Source organism: Lithobates pipiens, unplaced genomic scaffold (assembly GCF_037356315.1).
Source record: "Lithobates pipiens isolate NorthernLeopardFrog02 unplaced genomic scaffold, aLitPip1_a1.2 Scaffold_19, whole genome shotgun sequence".
In the NCBI taxonomy this organism is placed as follows: Eukaryota; Metazoa; Chordata; class Amphibia; order Anura; family Ranidae; genus Lithobates; species Lithobates pipiens.
In genome coordinates this window covers 590380548-590405471 of record NW_027507764.1, presented here as the reverse complement: position 1 = coordinate 590405471, position 24924 = coordinate 590380548, and the positions used below count along the sequence as shown (strand labels likewise).

General features: G+C 50.6%; 1 protein-coding gene across 2 annotated transcripts in view; it reads right to left on the bottom strand.

Moving 5' to 3' along the window:
• Nucleotides 1-5905: 5905 nt before the first annotated feature.
• LOC143997773 (uncharacterized) overlaps nucleotides 5906-24924 on the bottom strand; it is a 36978-nt gene continuing 17959 nt past the window's right edge. Inside the window, exons 3-4 of one of the 2 annotated variants that reach the window (XM_077493564.1) lie at nucleotides 18402-18496; nucleotides 5906-8802 (exon numbers count right to left, since the gene is read on the bottom strand). In XM_077493564.1, coding sequence (XP_077349690.1) covers nucleotides 6613-8802; nucleotides 18402-18496 — 2285 coding nt within the window. In that variant the 3' untranslated portion in view covers nucleotides 5906-6612. The remainder of the gene's footprint in view (nucleotides 8803-18401; nucleotides 18497-24924) is intronic. The other variant, XM_077493565.1, reaches the window with a different exon arrangement.

Below are 24924 nucleotides of genomic sequence, written 5' to 3'. Positions count from 1 at the left end.
GGCAAGGCTGTATTTGCATAGGTAACGCCCACATGGGGATGCTGATTCTCCATGATTGGAAAAAAAAACTGAAACCCAACGAATGAAAGGGGGCGGGGCCAGACACAGTAATGCTGGGGAGGAAAGAACTGCAGGATCACAGCACTCCTCTCAAGTGTCCTCAGCCCTGATGTCAGCAGTGGGAGGAGTTATGCAAATACCAAAAGTCTGGATGAGTGGGCGTTCCTAGGCAAGGCTGTATTTACATAGGTAACGACCACATATGATGCAGAACCCTACATGGCTGAAAGCACGGGCTCTTGGGACGAGTTATGCAAATATCAAAATGCCTTGATGGGTGGGTCAGTCCGGTGAGGTGGGGTGGGGGTGTTCATAGGCGTAGCTGTATTTGCATAAGTGCTGATCCTCTATGATTGGAAACATTTAAATCCAATGAATGAAAGGGGTGGAGATGGTCAGGCTGGGGAGGAAAGTGCTAGATGATGCAGGGCGCCCATGTTGGGGTCTATGGACCGCTGGGGTGTAGGGTCTGTTATAACATTGTATCATTTTCTTCTATCGGCATTTCCTCATCCTGTGTGGTGCAGATTTGTGGTCCATGAGAGGGCGTGGCCTGATAGGCTGGTCCTGGACGGGCGCTCGGAGCACATCACACCGCCACGGGATTTCCTGTTATTAGACATTTCTTAAACATTCAAAAAACAAACCACCGAGTGCGCCAAAATAGAATATAACACCCCCCTTCCGTGCTCCAAAAATTGTACAAATAAATTTTTTCTTTGTGGCAAAAAAAAAACAAAAAAACTTTATTCTACCCTCTTGAAGTCCAGGACAATTTTTTAAATTCTCCGCGTTGTTTGGTAGAAAATACAAAAAAAAAAAAATTAAAAAAATATCATTATTTAAAATGTATTTAGAATTGTTTTGGCATTTTTATTATAATTAGTTTTATTTTTTTATTGTTTTATTTGTATTGCTTTGTTTTATTTTTCCATGTAACTTTATTGCTATCACAATGGGACTTAACAGGCGTCCTATGTGATAGCAGGCATAGATGACAGGTTCTCTTTGTGGAGACATCAGGGACTGATATCACACTTGTGTGACTTGTAATGCAACTTTGGACATTATTTTAAAAAAATTAATTTTTTTTAAATAATTTTTATTATAGTTTTTTTTTTTTTTTAATTGTTTTATTTGTATTGCTTTCTTTTATTTTTCCAAGTAACTTTATTCTATCACAATGGTACTAACAGGTGTCCTATGTGATATTATGCGTAGGTGACAGGTTCTCTTTATGGAGCTATCAGGGGATCGATATCACACTTGTGCGACTTGCCAATGCGACTTTGGACATTATTTAACATTTATTTAGAATTTTTTTGCAATTTTATTATAATTTTTTTTTATTTGTTTATTGTTTTATTTGTATTGCTTTGTTTTATTTTTCCATGTAACTTTATTCTATCACAATGGTACTAACAGACGTCCTATGTGATAGCAGGCGTAGGTGACAGGTCCTCTTTGTGGAGATATCAGGGGACTTGCCATGCGACTTTGGACATTATTTAAAATGTATTTAGAATTTTTTTTGCAATTTTATTATAATTTTTTTTTATTTGTTTATTGTTTTATTTTTATTGCTTTGTTTTATTTTTCCATGTAACTTTATTGCTATCACAATGGTACTAACAGACGTCCTATGTGATAGCAGGCGTAGGTGACAGGTCCTCTTTGTGGAGATATCAGGGGAATTGCCATGCGACTTTGGACATTATTTAAAATTTATTTAAATTTTTTTCACCATTCTTATTATAATTTTAAATTTTTTTTAAAATTGTGTTATTTGTATTGCTTTGTTGTATTTTTCTATTATTAATTATTATTATTATACAGGATTTATACAGCGCCAACAGTTTGCACAGCGCTTTACGACATGAGAACATTTTCCATGTAACTTTATTGCTATCACAATGGGACTAACAGGCGTCCTATGTGATATTATGCGTAGGTGACAGGTTCTCTTTATGGAGCTATCAGGGGATCGATATCACACTTGTGCGACTTGCCAATGCGACTTTGGACATTATTTAAAATTTATTTAGAATTTTTTTTGCAATTTTATTATAATTTTTTTTATTTGTTTATTGTTTTATTTTTATTGCTTTGTTTTATTTTTCCATGTAACTTTATTGCTATCACAATGGGACTAACAGGCGTCCTATGTGATAGCATGCATAGATGACAGGTTCTCTTTGTGGAGACACCAGGGACTGATATCACACTTGTGTGACTTGTAATGCAACTTTGGACATTATTTTAAAAAAAAATTCGTTTTTTTTATAATTTTTATTATAGTTTTCCTTTTTTTTTTTTTTTTTTTTTATTGTTTTATTTGTATTGCTTTCTTTTATTTTTCCAAGTAACTTTATTCTATCACAATGGTACTAACAGGCGTCCTATGTGATATTATGCGTAGGTGACAGGTTCTCTTTATGGAGCTATCAGGGGATCGATATCACACTTGTGCGACTTGCCAATGCGACTTTGGACATTATTTAAAATTTATTTAGAATTTTTTTTGCAATTTTATTATAATTTTTTTTTATTTGTTTATTGTTTTATTTTTATTGCTTTGTTTTATTTTTCTATGTAACTTTATTGCTATCACAATGGTACTTACAGACGTCCTATGTGATAGTAGGCATAGGTGACAGGTCCTCTTTGTGGAGATATCAGGGGACTTGCCAATGCGACTTTGGACATTATTTAAAATTTATTTAGAATTTTTTTTGCAATTTTATTATAATTTTTTTTATTTGTTTATTGTTTTATTTTTATTGCTTTGTTTTCTTTTTCCATGTACGGTAACTTTATTGCTATCACAATGGTACTAACAGACGTCCTATGTGATAGCAGGCGTAGGTGACAGGTCCTCTTTGTGGAGATATCAGGGGACTTGCCATGCGACTTTGGACATTTTTTCACCATTCTTATTATAATTTTACTTTTTTTTTTTTAAATTGTGTTATTTGTATTGCTTTGTTGTATTTTTCTATTATTAATTATTATTATACAGGATTTATACAGCGCCAACAGTTTGCACAGCGCTTTACGACATGAGAACATTTTCCATGTAACTTTATCGCTATCACAATGGGACTAACAGGCATCCCATGTGATATTATGCGTAGGTGACAGGTCCTCTTTGTGGAGATATCAGGGGACCTGATATCACACTTGTGCGACTTTTTATGCGACTTTGGACATTATTTAAAATGTATTTAATTTTTTTTTCATCATTCTTATTATAATGTTACTTTATAATTTTACTTTATACAGACTTCAATGCTGGCCTTCAAAAGTCGCATGCAAGTCGCACCTGGCAGCTGTGCAACAGGTGACTATTTTCATTGGTCAAATCCGAAGTCATGTCCAAGTCGCACCAAAGTTGCAAAGTTGGTCGGGGCACAAGGGGCTCTGGCAGCAGGGGGGAATTTGCATCACATTGGGGTGATTGCGTTGTGCCCAAGCACATCCGGCACACCCCGTGTGCATGGTTATGTATGTAAGTACGGACCACATACAGGAGCAGGGGGGGGGGGGGGGCGAGTCGCACCTAAAATCCTCTGTGAATGGCAAAGAACCTTTTAATGGTATTAAAATACAGCAACGGCTTTGTGGAGAAGTGGCAGTGTGTATATTTCTGTGCTTCGTAAAGGAAAATTTCATTTTAATTTACCAGGAAATGCAACTTTTATTTGGGTGCAGAAAAAAACTGCAGAGCAAACGTGTCGCACAACCTCCCCTCCCCCACATGCATCTTAATTACCTAATCAGTTTCCTATCACTGGCTTCCTGCCACTCCTGTCTGTATGTAGAGTCAGGTTTAGTCATCTCTCACTTCCTCTATTCAGGTACCAAACTGGAACCCAAATTAAGGACAACTCCACCCAAAACTGAGACATTCCGAATCTGCTGAATCAAATCTTGGCTGTTTATGAACCTCAAAGTCTCTGACGGGGAGATTTCCCTGCAGTATTTTGTGTCCCTGCCCCTCCCCCAATGATGAGATTTCCTGCAGTAGTTTGTGTCTCTGCCCCTCCCACAATGGTGAGATTCCCTGCAGTACTTTGTGTCTCTGCCCCTCCCACAATGGTGAGATTTCCTGCAGTAGTTTGTGTCTCTGCCCCTCCCACAATGGTGAGATTCCTTGCAGTACTTTGTGTCTCTGCCCCTCCCACAATGGTGAGATCTCCTGCAGTAGTTTGTGTCTCTGCCCCTCCCACAATGGAGAGATTTCCCTGCAGTAGTTTGTGTCTCTGCCCCTCCCACAATGATGAGATTTCCTGCAGTAGTTTGTGTCTCGGCCCCTCCCACAATGGTAAGATTCCCTGCAGTAGTTTGTGTCTCGGCTCCTCCCACAATGGTGAGATTCCCTGCAGTAGTTTGTGTCTCTGCCCCTCCCACAATGTTGAGATTCCCTACAGTAGTTGGTGTCTCTGCCCCTCCCACAATGATGAGATTTCCTACAGTAGTTTGTGTCTCTGCCCCTCCCACAATGGGGAGATTTCCTGCTGTAGTTTGTGTCTCTGCCCCTCCCACAATGGGGAAATTTCCTGCAGTAGTTTGTGTCTCTGCCCCTCCCACAATGGTGAGATTTCCTGCAGTAGTTTGTGTCTCTGCCCCTCCCACAATGATGAGATTTCCTGCTGTAGTTTGTGTCTCTGCCCCTCCCACAATGATGAGATCTCCTGCAGTAGTTTGTGTCTCTGCCCCTCCCACAATGGTGAGATTTCCTGCAGTAGTTTGTGTCTCTGCCCCTCCCCTAATGGTGAGATTTCCTGCAGTAGTTTGTGTCTCTGCCCCTCCCACAATGCTGAGATTTCCTGCAGTAGTTTGTGTCTCTGCCCCTCCCACAATGGTGACATTTCCTGCAGTAGTTTGTGTCTCTGCCCCTCCCACAATGGGGAGATTTCCTGCAGTAGTTTGTATCTCTGCCCCTCCCACAATGGTGAGATTTCCTGCAGTAGTTTGTGTCTCTGCCCCTCCCACAATGGTGACATTTCCTGCAGTAGTTTGTGTCTCTGCCCCTCCCACAATGGGGAGATTTCCTGCTGTAGTTTGTGTCTCTGCCCCTCCCACAATGATGAGATTTCCTGCAGTAGTTTGTGTCTCTGCCCCTCCCACAATGATGAGATTTCCTGCTGTAGTTTGTGTCTCTGCCCCTCCCACAATGGTGAGATTTCCTGCAGTAGTTTGCGTCTCTGACCCGCCCACAACAATGAGATTTCCCGCAGTAGTTTGTGTCTCTGCCCCTCCCACAATGTTGAGATTTCCCACAGTGGTTTGTGTCTCTGCCCCTCCCACAATGGTGAGATTTCCTGCAGTAGTTTGTGTCTCTGCTCCTCCCACAATGTTGAGATTTCCCACAGTGGTTTGTGTCTCTGCCCCTCCCACAATGGTGAGATTTCCTGCAGTAGTTTGTGTCTCTGCCCCTCCCACAATGGTGAGATTTCCTGCAGTAGTTTGTGTCTCTGCCTCTCCCACAATGGTGAGATTTCCTGCAGTAGTTTGTGTCTCTGCCCCTCCCACAATGGTGAGATCTCCTGCAGTAGTTTGTGTCTCTGCCCCTCCCACAATGGTGAGATCTCCTGCAGTAGTTTGTGTCTCTGCCCCTTAACACTTACAGGTCTTATCCCTCCCCCAGCCTGTAATTGGACAGTGAAAGGAGAAGCAGCGGACTGATGATGTCATCATTCTGCTGTCTCCTCCTGTTGGCCTGTTTCTTTTAAGCCTGAACATACCGTATCACCCACAGCTTCTCCCTACGCCAGTCTGAGCCCTGCTGTTCAGGGAATACAAGAGGCTGATATCGGGTCACATATTCAGGTACATACAATGCTTGTAATAAAGAAATAGATTTATTGATGTATTAATGATTACATAGTTGCAGTCATTTGTGTCTTTATATCGGCCGGGAGTTCATCTTGAATGCTACAACAAAATAAGAAGAATCAAATCATGAAGGGATGAGCCTAACAGCGCGGACAACCTAGAACATTCCTATCATTTATGTTCAGCAAGTTTACTGAGATACAAAAAGTTTGTAGCCAATGGTGGACCATCCTTCCCCTTGTCGACGCGTTTCATAGACTGTTGCCCCGTGCTAGGGGATATTTCTTCCATCTATTAGGATCATGAGGGAATTTACCTCATTTCCTGTCCTGGTGGTCAACCGGGAAAGGAAGAGATCTCCTCAGATGGTCCACACCCAGCAATAACAAGCCAACAGATGTTCTCATTCTTATTCACTAACCTCATTTTGAATTATTCTCTGGGGCCCCGGGTGTAGAGATTTTTTCGCACTTCCTGCTTCTGTGAACACACAGGAAGTGATAGAAAACCTTCCCATTGGATACATAAAATGCAATAATACTTTTGTACAAAAAAAACAAAAAATTCTGTCTGGAGTTGTCCCGGTAATCTCAGTTAATACGAAGGTTCTTCATAGAGTTTCCACCCTTATTTAAACTCTACCATATATATAAAATTACGGAAACTTTTTGAAGACGCCTTATAGTAAGGTAGTGTATATAAAAAAACTCATTTTCAGGGTTTATCAGAAGGCGTCTTGCTACGACTGGCTGTATCCAACCCTCTGCTTCCTCCTCCGGCCCCAGGCTCTTCACCGCGACCATCGGATCCCACCCTCTGGTTGTGGACATCATGTGTCACGTTATGGTCGCGAGTCGTGGATCGGTGTATATTGTCCATTCCAACCACCGGGGGGCGAGAGGAACCTGGAGAAGCGTCTTCCTGTGAAAGATGCACGAATGTCGCAAAGTCGCCCCCAGCTGATGTCCATTTCTTCATGAACCCAACGATATCTTCATATGGGCCAATCATTTGTAGACTCTCCCCATTTGGCGATGACCAGATGCCACATTTATAGAGATAAAACTGCAGTTGTTTGGTCACATCAGCGGAAATGGTGGACAGGTCGATCCTTTCAACTCGGAGAAAACGTTGGCATTTGATAAAGATGTCTGACGTTTCACGGGCGGCTTTGTAAAATTGCTGGGACAGATGGGGGGATTTGGCTGTCAGGATGACCGTGTTATACCCGTCACCGGTCTCTGTTTTCATTTCCACACTAGACTGACCCAGAATATCATCGATTGTGTCTTTCATGAACACACTTATGTAGGTGTGAGCTGCCGGATCCACAAGGAACTCTGTAGAGAGCGGCTTTTGGTCCAGATGATTTTTGGAATTAGTTGCTGTTGGTGAGTTAACAGTGGGAAAGCTTGAAGATGACCATCCGGCCGCCATGAGGGATGAGCGATTGGATGAGCTTGTAGACAAATCCTCTGGGTTTCTTGGGTTTAAAAGGAATTCATCTGGAGAGGAGTTTTGAGGATTTGAAGGCTTGAAATTGACACTATCTCCAATGTGGTTCTTGGGAAGTTTTAGGTTCCAGTTTAATTCATCTGTAGACGTGTTCTTGGGTTGTCCAAAGTTGAATTTGGTGTTATCTCCGATGGTGCTCTTGGAATGTGTTGGGTTTGAGCTTAATTCATCTGTAGATGTGTTCTTGGGTTGTCCAGAGTTGAATTTGGTGCCATCACTGATGGTGCTCTTGGAATAATTTGGGCTTGAGTTGAATTCATCTGTAGATGTCTTCTTGGGTTGTCTAGAGCTGAATTTGGTGCTATCTTCGATGGTGCTCTTTGAATGATTTGGGTTTGAGTTTAACTTATCTGTAGATGTGTTCTTGGGTTGTCCAGAGTTAAACTTGGTGCTGTCTGCAATGGTGCTCTTGGAATGTTTTGGGTTTGAGCTTGATTCATCTGTGGAAGTGTTCTTGAGTTGTCCAGAGCTGAATTTGGTGCTATCTCCAATGGTACTCTTGGAAGGTTTTGGGTTTGAGCTTAATTCATCTGTGGAGGTGTTCTTGGGTTGGCCAGAGTTGAATTTGGTGTTATCTCTGATGGTGCTCTTTGAATGTTTTGGGTTTGAGCTTAATTCATCTGTAGATGTGTTCTTGGGTTGTCCAGAGTTAAATTTGGTGCTGCCTACAATGGTGCTCTTGGAATGTTTTAGGTTTGAGCTTAATTCATCTGTGGAGATGTTCTTGGGTTGGCCAGAGTTGAATTGGGTACGATCTCTGATGGTGCTGTTGGAATGTTTTGGGTTTGAGCTTAATTCATCTGTGGAGATGTTCTTGGGTTGGCCAGAGTTGAATTGGCTATGATCTCTGATGGTGCTGTCAGAATGTTTTGGGTTTGAGCTTAATTCATCTGTAGATGTGTTCTTGGGTTGCCCAGGGTCGAAGTCAAATCCATAACCGATGGGATGTTTTGGGTTGGAGGTGAATCCATCTGCAATGTTTCCTTTGGGTTTGCTTTGACTGGAGCTGGAGTCAACTGCAAAAGTGTCCTTGAGTTGTCTGGATTCAGACAAGTCTTCTCTAAATTGTGTGCTGGCAAATGTGGTGCGACGGGCTAATCCTGGGCTATCAGCTGTTTTTTCATTACTGGCCAGTGGTGAGTTCCTGCCTGGTCTTCTGTCCTCATCTGCAGGTATCTTCTGGGGTGATATGGGATGAAAATTTAGGGTAGCTGCGATGTTGCTCTTGGGGTGTTTTTTGATGGAGGTTGAGTCATCTGTAGATGTGTTCTTGGGTCTTCTTTGGCTGGAGCCATCTGATCTATAACCTGGCCTTCCATTACTGTCTGAACCTCCGTCCTCACCAGCAAAAACGTCATCCAGACTCAGCACCATCGGTGGCTTGGAAACCTGAAGAACAGGACATAGCACTTAAAGTCTACCTGTCATGAGAGGGTTATATAGGCTGCTGATGCTTGCTCTGGGCATCTGAATATAAAGTATTGGAACCAGACACAGCCAGGCAATTAGCATTTTCCAATGAAATGGCAGCTGTTGAGATTGTTTTAAACAATACACATGCTACTTGCATGCTGTGGTGCACACTATAAATGTGAGATGATATGTGTCCGGGGTTTGTATATTATTAAACATTGGTTTTCTACTATGGGGTGTAGGTTGGACGTACTTCATTCATAAGAAAAGAGTGATTCACGAAAATGTACACATTATGGCCACTAGATGCAGTAGATGCTCAGAAGAAATAAGTAGCTATTCCCTCTGATCATTAGCTCCATCTAGTGCTATTCATTTTAAATGAACATGGCCGCAAGATGAAGCTGTTGATCAGAGGAAATAAATATTTATTTACTATAATCGTCAGTTCCATCTAGTGGCCAAAATGCAGTATTTTCCCTATTCACACTTTTTTTTAACGACTGAAGAACATCTGACCCGAGAGAAATTAGTCCAGTAACATCCAGTTTTGCCAGCGTTCACAGAGAAGGTGTACATGCAGTTTCACATTGTGCATGTGGTATTTCTGTTTATACATTTTATTTATACGAGCGCTACTTTTTGCTTATTTATATTTTGGGATAAATATCTAGGCAGGGCTAATATTATATATCAGAGGTGTAACTAGAACCTTCAGGGCTCCGATACAAGAAAACATGAAAGGCCCTTCCCATTGCTCCCGGGGCCCCTTTTTACAGTCCTGCAGCAGACCCCTTTCTGCCACCAGGGCCCGGTCCCAATTGCGACCTTTGTGACCCCCGGTAGTTACGCCACTGATGTCGGTTGTTCTATATTTTTATTTATTTTTTTTAAATTATTTTTTTACCAGTTTAGTTTTTATTTATTTATTTTTTACAATTTTAGTTTTTATTATTCTAAAAAAATTATTTTTTTAGGATCCCCGTTGGGGGAGCTGTGGTGAGACATCAAGGTTCTAAACACACCTCTGATGTTTCACCTTTAAGACAGTGAAGGGAGACTGAGGACACCTCAATCTCCATCTCTGCGGCTTCAGCTGCACAGAATGAATGAACAGGAATAGCTCTGTACAGAGGCTTCCTGCTCATTCATAAACTGAAGCATAGGAAACACAGTTCACTATGCCTCAGCTATGAATGAGAAAAAAAAACATTACCGATCACTGACTCTATTCATTAGGAAGGGGCCGGTAAACTACATGTCTACCGGCTCCTTCTCCGCTCTTTCTTCTGACAGATCCCCTGCAGCAGCTGGCGGAAGAGGGGATAGAGGAACACCGCAGCACTGTGGGGTAAAATGGGGGGGGACTGGAAAAGAGCACACAGGGGAACCAGGAGAGAGGACTGGAAGGTCAGGAGAGAGGACAGGGATGTCAAGAGAGAGGACAGGGGATCATGAGAGAGGACAGGGAGGTCAGGAGAAAGGACAGGGGGATCAGGAGAGAGGACAGGGAGGTCAAGAGAGAGGACAGGGGGATCAGGAGAGAGGACAGGGGGATCAGGAGAGAGGACAGGGAGGTCAGGAGAAAGGACAGGGGGATCAGGAGAGAGGACAGGGAGGTCAGGAGAGAGGACAGGGGGATCAGGAGAGAGGACAGGGAGGTCAAGAGAGAGGACAGGGGATCAGGAGAGAGGACATGGAGGTCAGGAGAGGAGAGAGGACAGGGGGATCAGGAGAGAGGACAGGGGGATCAGGAGAGAGGACAGGGAGATCAGGAGAGAGGACAGGGAGATCAGGAGAGAGGACAGGGGGGTCAGGAGAGAGGACAGGGAGGTCAGGAGAGAGGACAGGGAGGTCAAGAGAGAGGACAGGGGATCAGGAGAGAGGACATGGAGGTCAGGAGAGGAGAGAGGACAGGGGGATCAGGAGAGAGGACAGGGGGATCAGGAGAGAGGACAGGGAGATCAGGAGAGAGGACAGGGAGATCAGGAGAGAGGACAGGGGGATCAGGAGAGAGAACAGGGAGATCAGGAGAGAGGACAAGGGAACCAGGAGAGAGGACAGGGGGATCAGGAGAGAGGACAGGGAGGACAAGAGAGCGGACAGGGGATCAGGAGAGAGGACAGGGAGGTCAGGAGAGAGGATAGGGAGGTCAGGAGAGAGGACAGGAGAGAGGACAGGGGGATCAGGAGAGAGGACAGGGGGATCAGGAGAGAGGACAGGGAGATCAGGAGAGAGGACAGGGGGGTCAGGAGAGAGGACAGGGAGGTCAGGAGAGAGGACAGGGGGATCAGGAGAGAGAACAGGGAGATCAGGAGAGAGGACAGGGGAACCAGGAGAGAGGACAGGGGGGTCGGGAGAGAGGACAGGGGGATCAGGAGAGAGGACACAGAGATCAGGAGAGAGGACAGGGGGGTCAAGAGAGAGGACAGGGAGGTCAGGAGAGAGGACAGGGGGATCAGCAGAGAGGACAGGGGATCAGGAGAGAGGACAGGGAGGTCAGGAGAGAGGACAGGGGGATCAGCAGAGAGGACAGGGGATCAGGAGAGCGGACAGGGGGGTCGGGAGAGAGGACAGGGGGATCAGGAGAGAGGACAGGGAGGTCAGGAGAGAGGACAGGGGGATCAGGAGAGAGGACAGGGAGGTCAAGAGAGAGGACAGGGGATCAGGAGAGAGGACAGGGAGGTCAGGAGAGGAGAGAGGACAGGAGAGAGGACAGGGGGATCAGGAGAGAGGACAGGGGGATCAGGAGAGAGGACAGGGAGATCAGGAGAGAGGACAGGGAGATCAGGAGAGAGGACAGGGGAACCAGGAGAGAGGACAGGGAGATCAGAAGAGAGGACAGGGGAACCAGGAGAGCGGACAGGGGGTCGGGAGAGAGGACAGGGGGATCAGGAGAGAGGACACAGAGATCAGGAGAGAGGACAGGGGGATCAGGAGAGAGGACACAGAGATCAGGAGAGAGGACAGGGAGGTCAGGAGAGAGGACAGGGGGATCAGCAGAGAGGACAGGGGGATCAGCAGAGAGGACAGGGGATCAGGAGAGAGGACAGGGAGGTCAGGAGAGAGGACAGGGGGATCAGCAGAAAGGACAGGGGATCAGGAGAGCGGACAGGGGGGTCGGGAGAGAGGACAGGGGGATCAGGAGAGAGGGCAGGGAGGTCAGGAGAGAGGACAGGGGAACCAGGAGAGAGTACAGGGAGATCAGGAGAGAGGACAGGGGAACCAGGAGAGCAGACAGGGGGGTCAGTAGAGAGGACAGGGGCATCAGGAGAGAGAACAGGGTGATCAGGAGAGAGGAAAGGGGGTTCAGAAGAGAGGACAGGGGGGTCAGAAGAGAGGACAGGGGGGTCAGAAGAGAGGACCGGGAGGTCAGGAGAGAGGACAGGAGGGTCAGGAGAGAGGACAGGAGGATCAGGAGAGAGGACAAGGGGGACAGGAGAGAGGACAGGGAGGTCAGGAGAGAGGACAGGGTGGTCAGGAGAGAGGACAGGGGGATCAGGAGAGAGGACAGGGAGGTCAGGAGAGAGGACAGGAGGATCAGGAGAGAGGACGGGGGCATCAGAAGAGAGGACAGGGAGGTCAGGAGAGAGGACGGGGGCATCAGAAGAGAGGACAGGGAGGTCAGGAGAGAAGAGAGGGGGATCAGGAGAGAGGACAGGGGAGTCAGGAGAGAGGATAGGGAGGTCAGGAGAGAGGACAGGAGAGAGGACAGGGGGATCAGGAGAGAGGACAGGGGGATCAGGAGAGAGGACAGGGAGATCAGGAGAGAGGACAGGGGGATCAGGAGAGAGGACAGGGAGGTCAGGAGAGAGGACAGGGGGATCAGGAGAGAGAACAGGGAGATCAGGAGAGAGGACAGGGGAACCAGGAGAGAGGACAGGGGGGTCGGGAGAGAGGACAGGGGGATCAGGAGAGAGGACACAGAGATCAGGAGAGAGGACAGGGGGGTCAAGAGAGAGGACAGGGAGGTCAGGAGAGAGGACAGGGGGATCAGCAGAGAGGACAGGGGATCAGGAGAGAGGACAGGGAGGTCAGGAGAGAGGACAGGGGGATCAGCAGAGAGGACAGGGGATCAGGAGAGCGGACAGGGGGTCGGGAGAGAGGACAGGGGGATCAGGAGAGAGGACAGGGAGGTCAGGAGAAAGGACAGGGGGATCAGGAGAGAGGACAGGGAGGTCAGGAGAGAGGACAGGGGGATCAGGAGAGAGGACAGGGAGGTCAAGAGAGAGGACAGGGGATCAGGAGAGAGGACAGGGAGGTCAGGAGAGGAGAGAGGACAGGAGAGAGGACAGGGGGATCAGGAGAGAGGACAGGGGGATCAGGAGAGAGGACAGGGAGATCAGGAGAGAGGACAGGGAGATCAGGAGAGAGGACAGGGGAACCAGGAGAGAGGACAGGGAGATCAGAAGAGAGGACAGGGGAACCAGGAGAGCGGACAGGGGGTCGGGAGAGAGGACAGGGGGATCAGGAGAGAGGACACAGAGATCAGGAGAGAGGACAGGGGGATCAGGAGAGAGGACACAGAGATCAGGAGAGAGGACAGGGAGGTCAGGAGAGAGGACAGGGGGATCAGCAGAGAGGACAGGGGGATCAGCAGAGAGGACAGGGGATCAGGAGAGAGGACAGGGAGGTCAGGAGAGAGGACAGGGGGATCAGCAGAAAGGACAGGGGATCAGGAGAGCGGACAGGGGGGTCGGGAGAGAGGACAGGGGGATCAGGAGAGAGGGCAGGGAGGTCAGGAGAGAGGACAGGGGAACCAGGAGAGAGTACAGGGAGATCAGGAGAGAGGACAGGGGAACCAGGAGAGCAGACAGGGGGGTCAGTAGAGAGGACAGGGGCATCAGGAGAGAGAACAGGGTGATCAGGAGAGAGGAAAGGGGGTTCAGAAGAGAGGACAGGGGGGTCAGAAGAGAGGACAGGGGGGTCAGAAGAGAGGACAGGGGGGTCAGAAGAGAGGACAGGGAGGTCAGGAGAGAGGACAGGAGGGTCAGGAGAGAGGACAGGAGGATCAGGAGAGAGGACAAGGGGGACAGGAGAGAGGACAGGGAGGTCAGGAGAGAGGACAGGGTGGTCAGGAGAGAGGACAGGGGGATCAGGAGAGAGGACAGGGAGGTCAGGAGAGAGGACAGGAGGATCAGGAGAGAGGACGGGGGCATCAGAAGAGAGGACAGGGAGGTCAGGAGAGAGGACGGGGGCATCAGAAGAGAGGACAGGGAGGTCAGGAGAGAAGAGAGGGGGATCAGGAGAGAGGACAGGGGAGTCAGGAGAGAGGACAGGGGGATCAGAAGAGAGGACAGGGAGGTCAAGAGAGAGGACAGGGGGATCAGGAGAGAGGACAGGGGGGTCAGGAGAGAGGACAGGGGGATCAGGAGAGAGGACAGGGTGATCAGGAGAGAGGACAGGGGGATCAGGAGAGAGGACAAGGGGGTCAGGAGAGAGGACAGGGGGATTAGGAGAGTAGGACGGGGAGGTCAGGAGAGAGGACAGGGGGGTCAGGAGAGAGGACGGGGGGGTCAGGAGAGAGGACGGGGGGGTCAGGAGAGAGGACAGGGGGATCAGAAGAGAGGACAGGGAGGTCAGGAGAGAGGACGGGGGCATCAGAAGAGAGGACAGGGAGGTCAGGAGAGAAGAGAGGGGGATCAGGAGACAGGACAGGGGAGTCAGGAGAGAGGACAGGGGATCAGAAGAGAGGACAGGGAGGTCAGAAGAGAGGACAGGGGGATCAGGAGAGAGGACAGGGTGATCAGGAGAGAGGACAGGGGAATCAGGAGAGAGGACAAGGGGGTCAGGAGAGAGGACAGGGGGATCAGAAGAGTAGGATGGGGAGGTCAGGAGAGAGGACGGGGGGTCAGGAGAGAGGACAGGGGGGTCAGGAGAGAGGACGGGGGGGTCAGGATAGAGGACGGGGGGGTCAGGAGAGAGGACGGGGGGGTCAGGAGAGAGGACAGGGAGGTCAGGAGAGAGGACAGGGGCATCAGAAGAGAGGACAGGGAGGTCAGGAGAGAAGAGAGGGGGATCAGGAGAGAGGACAGGGGAGTCAGGAGAGAGGACAGGGGATCAGAAGAGAGGACAGGGGGGTCAGGAGAGAGGTCAGGGTGATCAGGAGAGAGGACAGGGGGATCAGGAGAGAGGACAGGGGGATCAGGAGAGTAGGATGGGGAGGTCAGGAGAGAGGACGGGGGGGTCAGGAGAGAGGACGGGGGGGTCAGGAGAGAGGACAGGGGGGTCAGGAGAGAGGACAGGGAGGTCAGGAGAGAGGACATGGGGGTCAAGAGAGAGGACAGGGGGGTCAGGAGAGAGGACAGGGGGATCAGGAGAGAGGACAGGGAGGTCAGGAGAGAGGAAAGGAGAGGTCAGGAGAGAGGACAGGGGGATCAGGAAAGAGGACAGGGGGATCAGGAGAGAGGACAAGGGGATCAAGAGAGAGGACAGAGGGATCAGGAGAGAGGACAGGAGGGTCAGGAGAGAGGACAGGAGGATCAGGAGAGAGGACAAGGGGGACAGGAGAGAGGACAGGGAGGTCAGGAGAGAGGACAGGGGGGTCAGGAGAGAGGACAGGGAGGTCAGGAGAGAGGACAGGAGGGTCAGGAGAGAGGACAGGAGGATCAGGAGAGAGGACAAGGGGGACAGGAGAGAGGACAGGGAGGTCAGGAGAGAGGACAGGGTGGTCAGGAGAGAGGACAGGGGGATCAGGAGAGAGGACAGGGAGGTCAGGAGAGAGGACAGGAGGATCAGGAGAGAGGACGGGGGCATCAGAAGAGAGGACAGGGAGGTCAGGAGAGAGGACAGGGGCATCAGAAGAGAGGACAGGGAGGTCAGGAGAGAAGAGAGGGGGATCAGGAGAGAGGACAGGGAAGTCAGGAGAGAGGACAGGGGGATCAGAAGAGAGGACAGGGAGGTCAAGAGAGAGGACAGGGGGATCAGGAGAGAGGACAGGGGGGTCAGGAGAGAGGACAGGGGGATCAGGAGAGAGGACAGGGTGATCAGGAGAGAGGACAGGGGGATCAGGAGAGAGGACAAGGGGGTCAGGAGAGAGGACAGGGGGATTAGGAGAGTAGGACGGGGAGGTCAGGAGAGAGGACGGGGGGTCAGGAGAGAGGACAGGGGGGTCAGGAGAGAGGACGGGGGGGTCAGGAGAGAGGACGGGGGGGTCAGGAGAGAGGACAGGGGGATCATAAGAGAGGACAGGGAGGTCAGGAGAGAGGACGGGGCATCAGAAGAGAGGACAGGGAGGTCAGGAGAGAAGAGAGGGGGATCAGGAGAGAGGACAGGGGAGTCAGGAGAGAGGACAGGGGATCAGAAGAGAGGACAGGGAGGTCAGGAGAGAGGACAGGGGGATCAGGAGAGAGGACAGGGTGATCAGGAGAGAGGACAGGGGAATCAGGAGAGAGGACAAGGGGGTCAGGAGAGAGGACAGGGGGATCAGGAGAGTAGGATGGGGAGGTCAGGAGAGAGGACGGGGAGGTCAGGAGAGAGGACTGGGGGGTCAGGAAAGAGGACGGGGGGTCAGGAGAGAGGACAGGGGGGTCAGGAGAGAGGACGGGGGGGTCAGGAGAGAGGACGGGGGGGTCAGGAGAGAGGACAGGGAGGTCAGGAGAGAGGACAGGGGCATCAGAAGAGAGGACATGGAGGTTCAGGAGAGAAGAGAGGGGGATCAGGAGAGAGGACAGGGGAGTCAGGAGAGAGGACAGGGGATCAGAAGAGAGGACAGGGGGGTCAGGAGAGAGGACAGGGTGATCAGGAGAGAGGACAGGGGGATCAGGAGAGTAGGATGGGGAGGTCAGGAGAGAGGACAGGGGGATCAGGAGAGAGGACAGGGAGGTCAGGAGAGAGGACAGGGGGATCAGGAGAGAGGACAGGGAGGTCAAGAGAGAGGACAGGGGATCAGGAGAGTAGGATGGGGAGGTCAGGAGAGAGGACGGGGGGGTCAGGAGAGAGGACGGGGGGGTCAGGAGAGAGGACAGGGGGATCAGGAGAGTAGGATGGGGAGGTCAGGAGAGAGGACGGGGGGGTCAGGAGAGAGGACAGGGGGGTCAGGAGAGAGGACAGGGAGGTCAGGAGAGAGGACATGGGGGTCAAGAGAGAGGACAGGGGGGTCAGGAGAGAGGACAGGGGGATCAGGAGAGAAGACAGGGAGGTCAGGAGAGAGGAAAGGAGAGGTCAGGAGAGAGGACAGGGGGATCAGGAAAGAGGACAGGGGGATCAGGAGAGAGGACAAGGGGATCAAGAGAGAGGACAGAGGGATCAGGAGAGTAGGACGGGGAGGTCAGGAGAGAGGACGGGGGTGTCAGGAGAGAGGACGGGGGGGTCAGGAGAGAGGACAGGGGGGTCAGGAGAGAGGACAGGGAGGTCAGGAGAGAGGACATGGGGGTCAAGAGAGAGGACGGGGGGTCAGGAGAGAGGACAGGGGAATCAGGAGAGAGGAAAGGAGAGGTCGGGAGAGAGGACAGGGGGATCAGGAAAGAGGACAGGGGGATCAGGAGAGAGGACAGGGGGATCAGGAGAGAGGACAGGGGGATCAGGAGAGAGGACGGGGGATCAGTACAGAGGACAGGGGGATAAGGAGAGAGGACAGGGGGATGAGGAGAGAGGACAGGGAGGTCAGGAAAGAGGACAGGGGGATGAGGAGAGAGGACAGGGAGGTCAGGAGAGAGGACAGGGGGATCGGGAGAGAGGACAGGGTGATCAGGAGAGAAGACAGGGAGCTCAGGAGAGAGGACAGTGAGATCAGGAGAGAGGACAGGGGGATCAGGAGAGAGGACAGGGGGATCAGAAGAGAGGACAGGGAGGTCGGCAGAGAGGACAGGGGGATCGGGAGAGAGGACAGGAGAGAGGACAGGGGGATCAGGAGAGAGGACAGGGGGATCAGAAGAGAGGACGGGGGATCCGGAGAGAGGACATGGGGATCGGGAGAGAGGACAGGGACGTCAGGAGAGAGGACAGGGGGATCGGGAGAGAGGGCAGGGAGGTCAGGAGAGAGGACAGGGAGGTCGGGAGAGAGGACAGGGGGATCGGGAGAGAGGACAGGGGGATCGGGAGAGAGAACAGGGAGGTCGGGAGAGAGGACAGGGGGATTGGAAGAGAGGGCAGGGGGATCGGGAGAGAGGACAGGGTAGGGGGCGGAAGAGAGGACAGGGGGTCGAAAGAGGGGACAGGGGGATCAGGAGAGAGGACGGGGTCAGGAGAGAGGACAGGGGGATCAGGAGAGAGGACGGGGGTGGCATATAGAGAAATCGATCCGTCCATCTATCGCTGAATGCCTGCAGGAGGGAGCGGAGGAGAAGCGGCCATGCAGCAGCTGCATGCAGGGATTGATTCCTCTACATGCCGCCACCCCTCCTATCCTATCCTGCACAGGCCCCCAGGAACATGGGGATGGGTCTCAATTGCGACCCCTGCGACCCCTGTACATAAGCCCCTGACACTTGCATGTAAATACCTACCAGGAGTGCTAACTTTGATGTAATTACCCCTCCACCCCGCAACGGCAAAAATGAGGACTGCAGTGTTGAATATTTCGGTGACAGGATAACTGTGCAGACAAAGGACGTCTGTGACACACCATCACCTACCTGAGTCCCCCAGCACTGCAGACGGAACACTTCTAGCGGGTAGGTGGTCCCTTCAATTTTTAGGTGATGCCTCCGGCTCAGGACTCGGTATGCCACTGCAGGGACAAACAACATCATCATTATTAACTGCATTACATCAGAACTCCACCACTAAGACTGAGGGCCTGGTGACACCTTGCAGTTTTTGTTAAAACGCGTTGCATCACATGTTATTGTAGGGCAGCTGATTTTATTTTCTATGGGCTGCCAACGCACCAGGTCACTTTTTTTCCATGTGTAGGAGTGCATTACCAGGCATTTTAGTGTGCCTCAATGCATGTGCGTTGGGCTGCCATCTAAAATTAATAGCACTAGGTGGAGCTGATGAACAGAGGAAATTATCTATCCATCTAGTGGCCATAATGCGTTATTTTTCATGATTCACGTTATTCTTATGAATGAATAACATTCGACCTGGAGAGAAAATTGCCTAATAACATTTGATTTTGCCCAGTACCTCCTTCCATTCTCTGCTGAGGGGGGGGGGGGACACTTTTCTGAGTAGGGCTGCCAATAGGTGGGTACAGGCATTGCTCCTGTAACAGACCCCATCAGACCAGCAGGTAAAGAAACAGAGAGAGAAGAAATGGTTCACTGGTTCACCCTCCTGTGGCAGTGACAGTGCCTGTTCCACCAGGTAGGTGCCGCTACAGTGCAGGCTCCAGAGACAGCAGGAGAGGAACTGCCACTCTGTGAGCATGGGGGGGGGGGGGGGGCTAGAGATGCCAACCCTCCTCTTAGCATCAGCGCCACTGGAGAGGAGAAGTCAGCTTTTTCTGCATGCTGCCCCAACTGCTGCCCTCCCGGCTCTCAGTGCAAGCATCCCAGCAATGCCCTGGCAGGGCAGATTGCAGGACATACTGGTCATAGTCCTGGTTAGGGATGAGCTTCGTGTTCGAGTCGAACGTACGTTCGACTCGAACATTGGCTGTTCGTCCGTTCGGCGAAATCCGAACACTTGGTCCGTTCGCGTCAAAATTCGTGTGCCGCTCACGGCCCACAATGCACTGCGATGGCGCAGTGCATTGCTGGCTCATGATTGGCCAAGCATGCACTGTGACCCCGCATGCTTGGCCAATCGCAGCGCCAGCAGCGAGGAGAGCCATGATTGGCCACAGGCAGGATGCCTGTGGCCAATCATAGCTCAGGCTGTGTAGTGCACGCCCCACACTATATAAGGCCGCCATTGAGGCGGCCTTGTGTAGTGTGTTGGCATCTGAAGCAGTGGGTGTTCTGTGTACCTTCAACACAGTACACACCGATCGTTTTCGGCCGATTTCCTATCTTGCTGTTGTGTAGTGGTTATTGTCTGTGCCCTAACCGCAGTATACACCGCTATATTCACCTCACCTATATAGCTAGTGATCTAGCTTTAATAATAGAGCTTGCAGTCAGTAGTGTTAGGAGATAGTGCGTGCTGTCTGCGTGCTCTGTACCCAGTACATACCGCTATATCCACCTACATAGCTCTTCTCTATTTGAGCCCAATTGCCATCTGCAGGAGTTATTGGAAGTTGTGTGTGCCTCCAGCACAGCACAGTATACATCTGTATATACCCCTTTATCTCTGGTGTTCTATAATAAAGGCATCTGCAGGAGTTAGTGGGTGTTGTGTGCCTCCAGCACAATATACACTACCCAACTGCTGTTTTACCCAACTCCCTTCAGGCCATTACCATGTCTGGAAGGCCAGCAAGGAGAGGCAGACAGGCGCGAGCCGATAAAAGAGGGCAAGCAGGCTCTGTGTCTAGAGACAACAGTGCTGGTCGTGGACGCGGTGCATTGTCATCAGCACGTGGCCATGGGACATGCTTGTCCTTCTTTTCGGCAGCTGGACATGTTGAACCGCAACATGCCAACGACTTGGTAGAGTGGATGACCAAGCCCTCTTCATCCTCCTCATCCTCTCTCACCCAGTCTCAGGGTAGTAGCAAAGCAGCTGCCAACACATCGTCTTCCCTCCTCTCAATGTCATCATCAGTGACTCCTTCCCTAGACCCACCACGTCCTCCTGAGGAGTCTCCTGAACTCTTTGAGCACAGTGTTGGGTACATGCTCCAGGAGGATGCCCAGTGTTTGGTGGGCTCTGATGATGACACTCAGCTAGAGGAAGGCAGTAGCGTGAATGCAGAGAGAGGGGATGCTCAAGAAGGACAGCAATCTGGCAGTCATGTTCCACAAGCTGCAGCATACTGCCAGGTTTGCTACAGCGATGAAGAGGGAGGGGATGATGAGGGCACTGACTCCACGTGGGTGCCTGGAAGGAGGGAGGAGGAGGAGGAGGAGGCACATGTCCAACGAGGCAGGATGCCCTCCGGGGGCCTGCTTAGGGGCAGCACACCGACTGAATCACACCGCAGAGCTCCGCCTGTGCAGAGCGCTGCCTCTGCGCGTTATTCTAAAAGTTCTTTGGTGTGGGCCTTTTTTGAGATGAGTGCATCAGATCGCACCGCTGCTATTTGCAACATATGTCTCAAGCGTATCTCATGTGGCCAAAACATCAGCCGCTTGGGCACCACATGCTTGACCAGACAAATGTTGACCTGCCATGCAGCTCGTTGGCAAGCGTACCTCAAAGACCCACACCAAAGAACAAAGCGGACCTCTCCTTGCTCCTCATCAGCTGGGATCTCCAACCCCACTAGACCTTCAGTCCTCTCTGAAACCTGCTCTGAGAGGAATGAAGGGGTAGAATTAGGTGTGTCACAGCCAAGTGCTTCCGGGCACTCTGTTAGCAGTACACCCACGTCCGATTATAGCAGGCAAATGTCCCTGCCCCAGCTGCTGGACCGGCGGAAGAAGTTTACTCCCAGCCATCCACATGCCCAGCGGTTGAATGCTAGCTTGGCTAAATTGCTAGCACTTCAACTGCTGCCTTTTCAGTTGGTAGACTCGACCCCCTTCCGTGAGTTTGTACAATGTGCGCTTCCTCAGTGGCAGGTCCCCAAACGCCACTTTTTCTCACGGAAGGCGATTCCGGCTCTCTACCGGCATGTGGAAGGCAATGTCCTTGCCTCGCTGGACAGGGCGGTCAGCGGTAAGGTGCATATTACCGCTGACTCATGGTCCAGCAGGCATGGACAGGGACGTTACCTGTCTTTCACGGCCCATTGGGTCACTCTTCTGGCTGCTGGGAAGGATGCAGGACAAGGTGCAGTAGTGTTGGAGGTTGTTCCGCCACCACGCCTCCAAAATGCTACTATTGGTTGTGACACACCTCTCTCCTCCATCCCCTCCTCTTCTTCTTCCTCCATGGCCTCTTCCAGTGCTCTGTCCTCAGAACCAGCGGTGCTCCGTAGGCGTTCCAGGGGCTACGCAAGTACGCAGGCAAAACGATGCCATGCCGTGCTTGCGCTGGTTTGTTTGGGGGACAGGAGCCACACTGGGGCGGATGTTTTGTCAGCTCTGCACGGGCAGGCCGAGGTGGTTGATGCCACGCCAGCTTAAGCCAGGAATGGTGGTTTGCGACAATGGCACCAACCTCCTCTCCGCCCTCCGACAGGGACAACTGACCCATGTGCCCTGTGTAGCTCACGTCCTTAACCTGGTGGTGCAGCGGTTCTTGGGCAGGTACCCCGGCTTAAAGGATGTCCTGAAGCAGGCCAGGAAAGTCTGTGTGCATTTCCGCCGATCATTTAATGCCAGTGCTCGGCTGGCTGAGCTCCAAAAGGAGTTGAACCTGCCCAAGAACCGCCTTATATGTGACATGCCCACCAGATGGAACTCAACATTGGCCATGCTGCAGCGGCTGCACACGCAGCAGAGGGCCATCAATGAGTACCTGTGCGACTACGGCACCAGGACAGGGTCAGGGGAGCTCGGTTTTTTCTCACCACGCCAGTGGGGCATGATCAGGGATGCATGCACTGTCCTGTCACCGTTTGAGGAGGCCACAAGGATGGTGAGCAGTGACAGTGCATGCATCAGTGACACTGTACCTCTTGTCCACCTCTTGGAGCATACGCTGCGTGGAATAATGGACAGGGCACTTGAGGCAGAACAGAGGCAGGAAGAGGAGGACTTCCTTGCCTCTCAAGGCCCCCTTTATCCACACAGTGTTCCTGCTGTGCCACCCATCACACAGGAAGAGGATGAGGAGGAGGAAGAGGAGGAGGAGGATGATTGTGTCAGCATGGAGGTGGAGGCTGGCACTCAGCATCAGCATCAGCAGCAGCAGCAGCAGTCTTATAGGGATGATTTACAGTCCCAAGAAACACGTGGACTTGTACGTGGCTGGGAGGAGGTAGCTGCGGATCATGTTGTCCTTAGTGACCCAGAGGACTCCGGACCGAATGCCTCAGCTAACCTACGCTGCATGGCCTCCCTGATCCTGCAAAGCCTGCGGAAGGATCCTCGTATTCTTCGGATCAAGGAGAGGGACCATTACTGGCTGGCCACTCTCCTTGATCCACGGTACAAGGGTAAGGTTGCCGACCTTATCTTGCCATCGCAGAGGGAGCAGAGGATGAGACATCTCCGGGAGGCCTTGCAGAAAGGTCTGTGGGAGGTTACAAACTCCTGGTCCTGGACAACGTGTTGCTGAGGCATCGGTCAGAAGGAGCGGTGGAGAAGGTGGCCGTCTGACTGATGCTTTCAGACAATTTTTTAGTCCGCAGCCCCAAGGTATGATTGGTTCCAGCACCCATCGCCAGCGTCTGATTTACATGGTGCCTAGGGGCAAGGTCAGGAATACCTAGGGGCAAGGTCAGACTTGGACACCTTTCCCACCGAAAATCCTCTGGCTTACTGGGTCTTGAGGATGGATCACTGGCCAGAGCTTGCACAGTATGCAATTGAGCTACTGGCCTGTCCTGCATCCAGCGTTCTTTCGGAACGCACCTTCAGTGCTGCTGGTGGCTTTGTTACCGATCACAGGGTGCGCCTGTCCACCGAATCAGTTGATCGACTGACCTTCATCAAGATGAATCAGTCTTGGATCACCCACAGCTAAGCTGATGTAACCGAATAATTTTTTTTGAAATACCACATCCCTTCAAGACTGCCTATGCTGATGCTGAGTGACTGTCCTGTTATGTTGATTGTCTATCCTCTTCCTCCTCCGCTGATATGTTGGAAGAACATTTTTGGTTCTGGGTGATGCCAGCAGCCCAATTTTTCTGCCCCTGTTTAACAGGGGCGTTTAATTACAATTTTTGATGCAATGCTTTGCAGCAGGGCTAATTCCTGCAATAAAACTAGAGTATATGGCAGAGGTTGCAGTGTCAAGGCACCAGCACCAGTGCCTAAGGCCCAATTTTTCTGCCCCTGTTTAACAGGGGCGTTTAAGTACAATTTTTGATGCAATGCTTTGCAGCAGGGCTAATTCCTGCACTAAAACTAGAGTATATGGCAGAGGTTGCAGTGTGGTGGCACCAGCACCAGTGCCTAAGGCCCAATTTTTCTGCCCCTGTTTAACAGGGGCGTTTAAGTACAATTTTTGATGCAATGCTTTGCAGCAGGGCTAATTCCTGCAATAAAACTAGAGTATATGGCAGAGGTTGCAGTGTGGTGGCACCAGCACCAGTGCCTAAAGCCCAATTTTTATGCCCCTGTTTAACAGGGGCGTTTAAGTACAATTTTTGATGCAATGCTTTGCAGCAGGGCTAATTCCTGCAATAAAACTAGAGTATATGGAAGAGGTTGCAGTGTGGTGGCACCAGCAGCAGTGCCTAAGGCCAAATTTTTCTGCCCCTGTTTAACAGGGACATGTAATTACAATTCTTGATATAATATTTCACAGGAGGGCCCCTTCCTGTGCCCACCCAGAGTAACGGTGAGGACTTATAGTGTTGTGGCACCAGCACCACAACCACCAAAGGTCAATTTTTCTACCACTGTTCAACAATGGCATGTAATTACAATTCTTGATATAATCGTTCACAGCAGGGCGCTCCAGCGCCCACCAAGAGTCACTTTGAGGGCTTACAATGTTGTGGTAACACCAACACCTTGTTCCGCCATTTCTGCAGAGCATATAGGGCAGGCCCCTACTTTCAAACATCCAATTTACAAACATCTCCTACTTGCAAACGGAAGGAGACAACAGCAAGTGAGATGAAAAAAGATGGACGACAAAACAAATTATACAGGGGTGATAACCCTTCCCTATGTTTTCCAAAAAGCTTAAAAATAGTTTTTTTGACTGGAGCTACACTTCAAAAATGTACCAGTTGAAAATGACAAACAGATTCAACTTAACACAACAAACCTACACAGTCCCTGTCTTGTTTGCACCGCCAAATACTGCTGTTCTGAGTGGCCTGGGGCCACATGCATTTCCTTTTTTTAATATGGGTACGGGGTTCCCCTTAATATGCGTACAAGACCCAAATAGGCTGGTAATGGGCAGGGAGGGCTACCCATGCCATTTTTCTGCCATTTCATATTTCCGTTTAATGTCATTTTGTGCAGGGACTGTTCTAAACACGGGAAACACGTGGCACTTCACAGGCATACTACAGACACCCCCCAGGCACCATATTTA